A 5,447-nucleotide genomic window follows, 5' to 3' on the forward strand; every position below is an offset into this window, starting at 1 on the left:
TGTTTATTGAAATAGATTATAATCAAAGTCACTAGCGCTCGGAGGAGCCATTCGATGAACTCTGTATACGACGTGGGTGGTGGTGGGCGCTATGAATCTGATGATGTGTCTCAAACTTTGAACTGTGCCGATCGCATCATGCTCAGAATTGCCACGTGTAAAAAAACTTCTTGCGACTCCCATCAAATGAGCGCCTTGCCGGGAATTTGATGATGTGTCTCAAACTGTGAACGGTGCCAGAATTTCCACGTGTAAAAAAAACTTGTTGCGATGCCGGGCGACTATCACGCGGCAGGGAGGGGCCACGTGTCGGCCTTTACGCGAGAGAAAAGTGGCCAGTTTTGTCTTGGGGTAGGCGTTCGATCTAACGGATGAAGTCTACAGTGCTTGAAAATATGCGTTATCGTCGTTGAAAGGAAAGGCCTTCCTACCGCCATGCCTGTGAGTACACTTTCCTCAAATCGTCGTATTTGGTATCGCTGCTCTATAGTCGCAACCATGTCAACGATCCTGATTGCTAATTTGCTGGAGCGATCTCACCCCGAGCGATCATAGATCCGCGGATCAATTTCGTGTAGAAAGACATGCATCTCATTGTGACAAAAACATGCATGTGCAAGATTAGAATTTGCGCATTAGAATTCTCAATATTTGCTGTGGATTGAAAGCGAGACCAAGACGCCACTCTCCAATACCCGGCTGCTGGAAAAATTGTCATCCTCGTGCCCTCGAGCGACCAATGTAAACTGGATCCTAGAGCTTGTCAGTCACCTTATTAAGGTGTACTGACCTGATGGAAGCCCCGCTTAGTTGAAATTATTTTTGAGATACCAAATGGAAGGGGTCACAAGCGCCCCCCGCCGGCCCTGTGCGCTTTCTGGCCTTTCCTCTAGAATTCAATTTGCACTGTAAGCAAGTAAGGTCTTCCGTCAAAGCCCGCCTAAAAAGGCTCAGTGCCGCCCCTGCTGTGAGACTGGGCGCGATGGCGCGATGTTCGCTGAGTGTGTTCCTATAGAGATTTTGTTGAGCATGGATAGATGCTTATTACAAGCCAGACAATACGATGATTTTTGTTTCCCGGTAAAATTGCCAAAATTTCTATTAACAGAAAATGAAAACTGGCAGCCTTCACGTGGAAGGACAAAACTTGCTCAAAAGTCTTCAAGGCATCGCTTCTCCTTCCAAAAACTGAGCGGTTCTCTTGAAATTCTCCATAATGTCTTCTAGTGACAGGCATCCCACTCTGTTCCTGAGAGACTAAACCTGCAGTATAATTAAACCCCTCACCAACTGCCATATAGAATATAAGGCATTGTTGATCCCATTCTTGTCACCCAACAGAGCCACCTTCCATCTGATATTAAAGAGAACTTGAATAGATCTAAATCTTAGCACCACTCCTCTCCAAAATTCACAGACCATTAAGCACTCCCACAGCAGATGATAATGAGTTTCCCTATGCCTATTGCAAAACGGGCTTAAGGGGGACACCTTCGGGTTCCACTTCGAGATCCTGGCTCTAACAGGTAGCTTACCCGCCAATACCCTCCACAACAACAGATTTACTTTGTAGGAGGGAGTAGCCTTCCATATCCTCTGTAGTCTCATGGCCCGAATATCAATCCTATCCAAAGGGGCAACAATTTTCCACTGGTCTCGTGCAACTACAGAGACCTGCAGTGGAATCTCCTCGTTGAAGTCCTTGAGGTTCAGTTTTGCAAATGGCTTACCCGTTTTCCATAGAAATCCCTGGAAGGCAGTGCCCTCTTTGAAGATGGGGCTGGTAGGCCAATCATCTCTGATTCCTTTTAGTTCTTGTTAATATTGTTCAATGGATTATATACTTCAACTCTCAAGTTGCATTCTGAAATTTCTTGAGGGTGATTTTCATATTTGGGCAGAGGAGTAACTGCTATTGGATGTTACTGTAGTTCCGACACCTTCTGGAAATTGAATCGCCAGGACCCACACGTTACTTAATGGGAGCTATTGTAATGATGGTGGGGGTGGTGTTACCGGTTGGATACATGATGTTCAGAAACAAACGTGTGCCTAGCACTACTATTTATGGGAAACAGACGTAGGTGGGCTGTTGTTACCTCTGGCTTTTCATTTTAAAATGCTGTTGGAAAAGAGTCAGTGGGAACATCACTTTTTTGTGTGCAAATCAAGCATCTTCCACTGGTTCCACCATCTCACCCTGTTTTACGTTGCAGGGGCAAGTGAGGCATAAAGGAAAAGGATGCTCCTTCAGAATGGTCAAGATTTTAGCTTTGGAAGGTGAACAAGTTCTCACAATGTGAGTATGCTGGGCACCATGTTCAATTCTTGTGTTGGTCAAAGTGTGGACCCTAGTGCTACGCTTATAAGGGCATGATTTAGCAGAATTGAGATAAAGGACACTCTCATTACTGTCGGTTTGTATCTTAGATCTCATTTGTACACGGCCTAAATGGGGCTATTAATTTTGCGATTCTGATGTGGGGGGAGAGAAATTACCCATATCAACGGCCTTGAACTTTTTCAGTCTTGTGGGTGACTAAGCATGCTTTTATAGGATGAGTTTGGGCATGCTCCTGGCTTTATATGCTTTTTTCTTGAGTTCTGGTACTTTTTTTGGAACTTGTCTGCTAGGTTTTGGCGCTTCATAGGCTTGTAGTAGGTGCTGCGTGAATAAGGTTTGACATGCTATTTGACGTAGATTATTTTCAGGCCTTTTGAGATGAGGCTTGTCTTCTATTTCTACACAATTTGGTTCTCATGGGATACTGTTGATCTATATTTAGCTTCAGTCCAATGCTTGATTAGGTTTAAAGCAATTGATGTAAATGGAAATGGCTTGATATGGTGTCGGGCTAGGAGCCATGGACTCCTTGCAGGCATACTGTGACACATAGAGGCATAGTTCAATGGAATAATCCATGAAGTACAGTGAGGGAAATAATCCTGGAAGTACAGTGAGGGAAAATTCAGGAAGTGCACCTAAAATTATTGTTTCCATTGAAAGAACAGATAAATATATAGAAAAGTCATCTTGCTTTCAAGGCCTCCCTCACTAGAGAAGGATCATCAGATATAGGCAAGGCCCAAGAACCAAAACCATGGCAAGGTCTTCATCATGAAAAGGAGTGGAGGGGAGGGGAGTCCTAATTCGCATGCGCACGCACACACACACACACACAGCAAACGACCGTGAGGAGATAATTACGATAGGGACAGGAGATTAGAAGCCGTGACTTACTAACTATACACTATAATGTCATTAACAAAAAATAGTACTTCTAGACTAAGGGGTGGGCACCATCATGCATGTGGCCCCACACACACATGGCATATCAACAGTGGCCACAATTAGAATATTTAACACGCTTGAACTCAATGGCTTTGCAAATGCAAGAAAGATTGACGGATTCCTTACAGTATTTTTCAAACACTTCGACGAATGCATTAAGATATACATACACAAGGATGGCGAACCCTATCACAATAGGGTTTCTCTTCAATGTAATATTAGGTCTGGTCAAAGTAATGCCAAAAGTCTAAATTGGGGGATTGAAGACTATAAAATCGTGGCTAAAGGCATTCTTTTGGGAATGAACACATGATCACACATTTAATTAGCCCCCAATTAGCCATGTGCACTTCCAATTTATAAAGGGATGCAAAGTACTTGAGAACTTTGCGAGTGTGCACGTGGCATAGAATTAGCCCTCCCTCAATAGGAGAGGGTAATTATGGTAAGTCTTGACATATCCAAGAAATGAGATGGAATCACATCTTAGCAAAATTGAGGGGATTGGGGACTCTTATACATACATGGTTAGACCTCTTTTTCCTAATGTCTCCTTGGCACTTTACATATCAACACTTCAATTTCAAAAGGTGAGTGGAGAAGGGCTGCCCACCCCTCTAGTTTTAGATGTGGCAACTCACCTTTCCCCTACAAGCTCAAATGGTGTAGAGAGAGCAGAAAAAGAAAGAGCTACCTCTGACATTGGGCAACTATTTAGTAGGCTCAACAGATATGTTTTCCAATTATTCTAACATTTTCTCTTGAAAGAATATAGATGGTCAATGTGTTGCTCTTGGGCAACTATTTAGCAGGCTCAACAAATATGTTTTCTAGTGACTCCAACAATTTCATTGTAGAGATGTGCAGAAAATGGGCAATCTAGGCAATGCCATTGATGAGTCCATTGATGAGTTTCAAGAATCTATATATAGCTCCAAAAACAACAAGGAAAAATGCCTCACTTTACATCGAAGAGAGAAGTATGGGTTTCATGGTATATGACTCGGTAAAATGTTTAGACACCTTAGAATGGATGTGACTCCAAAGAAAGCGTTTTATTACTTTTTTGACGAGATCATGCAAATACTTGGGAATATGGAGTATATGGGAACTTTGACAAAAATCAATGAGGCTAGGCTTGAGAAGGCCTTGAGGAAAACACGCTCATGCTTGGGAAACCACAGGGTGCATATGGCTGCATGGGAGCATACAGCTCCTATCTTCATGCTGGATGGAATTGCAAGGTTAGGTCTGAAGCCTACTATGCAAATGGAAGCCTCAAATGGGAGAAATCACGCACTTTGATCCAAGATCTATGTTGACGGGGTTGAAAAAGAGTTAAAAACTGTTAGAAATAGGCCCATGTTTTTTTGCAGTAGGGCAAGGAGCGCTTGAGGAGAGTGTCACACTGAAGGATGGGCATGTGCCACCAAAGTATTAAATCAACCTCTAGTCAGTTTTGATCTTCCAAAGGCTAGGAAGATACCCCATATTGACCTTCCATAGGCTAGGAATATAGGGAGAGGTTGTTAGAGAAACGGAATGGCTTGCTGAAGCCAATTCCTGCACAGTAGAATAAACATCGTCTCGAGATCTCACAACAAAAAATTTAAATGAATACTCACTGCATGTACATGTATGTATAGAGAGAGAACAATTAAGAGGAAAAGAGAGTACCAGCAAACATCTGCTGACGTAGGGCACCAAACTCAACAATTTGCTGTTTCTACTGCTGTAGACCTCTCCTAGGCACAGACTTCAGGGGCTGCTCTAGCTAGAGTCTCTGCAGATCCTCTTCTACAGCATGTAGATCTGCCTCTTTGTGTCCTCCTGGATAGTTTAAAGCTCCTCCTTGGTGACTTCAATGCACGTACTGGGAACAGACAGGTGGGCCTGTTAGATTTCGATGAGGTAGATGATAGGAGTTAGATTCTTGGATTAGGAGGTAGTGCTGAGAGGCATGGGCGAAGAGGCTTGGCAAGGAATATGAGTTAGCATGGATTCTTGGAAAGGTACGAAGGATGGTATTGGAGTTAGGGAGGGATGTGAGAAGATAAAAAAAGAGAGTGACAAGATAGGGGAGATTAGATTGAAGGTAGACCACATGTTCCTCTGGTAGATCTTTGTCGCTTCTGGTAGGCATTATTAGCTTTAA

The 5,447-nt window shown here is 43.2% G+C and overlaps 1 protein-coding gene across 3 annotated transcripts; it reads left to right on the forward strand.

The window, feature by feature from the left end:
* Positions 1-378: 378 nt before the first annotated feature.
* On the forward strand, positions 379-2,663 carry LOC147880327 (uncharacterized). Of its 3 annotated transcripts, none has more exons than XM_087371055.1 (3): positions 379-441; positions 1,932-2,080; positions 2,217-2,663. In XM_087371055.1, exons 1-3 carry the CDS (start codon positions 436-438, stop codon positions 2,224-2,226), a joined length of 165 nt encoding a protein of 54 aa, XP_087227181.1. In that variant the 5' UTR covers positions 379-435; the 3' UTR covers positions 2,227-2,663. The 3 variants fall into 3 exon arrangements, with proteins under 3 accessions (XP_087227181.1, XP_087227180.1, XP_087227179.1); XM_087371054.1 differs by lacking the exon at positions 379-441 and adding an exon at positions 457-1,783 and having other exon boundaries at positions 1,932-2,084; XM_087371053.1 differs by lacking the exon at positions 379-441 and adding an exon at positions 457-1,783.
* The last annotated feature ends 2,784 nt before the right edge of the window (positions 2,664-5,447 follow it).

The sequence above is a fragment of the Dipteris shenzhenensis genome, chromosome 32, assembly GCF_047967505.1.
Source record: "Dipteris shenzhenensis isolate YYH24624 ecotype China chromosome 32, Dip_SZ_1.0, whole genome shotgun sequence".
Taxonomy (NCBI): Eukaryota; Viridiplantae; Streptophyta; class Polypodiopsida; order Gleicheniales; family Dipteridaceae; genus Dipteris; species Dipteris shenzhenensis.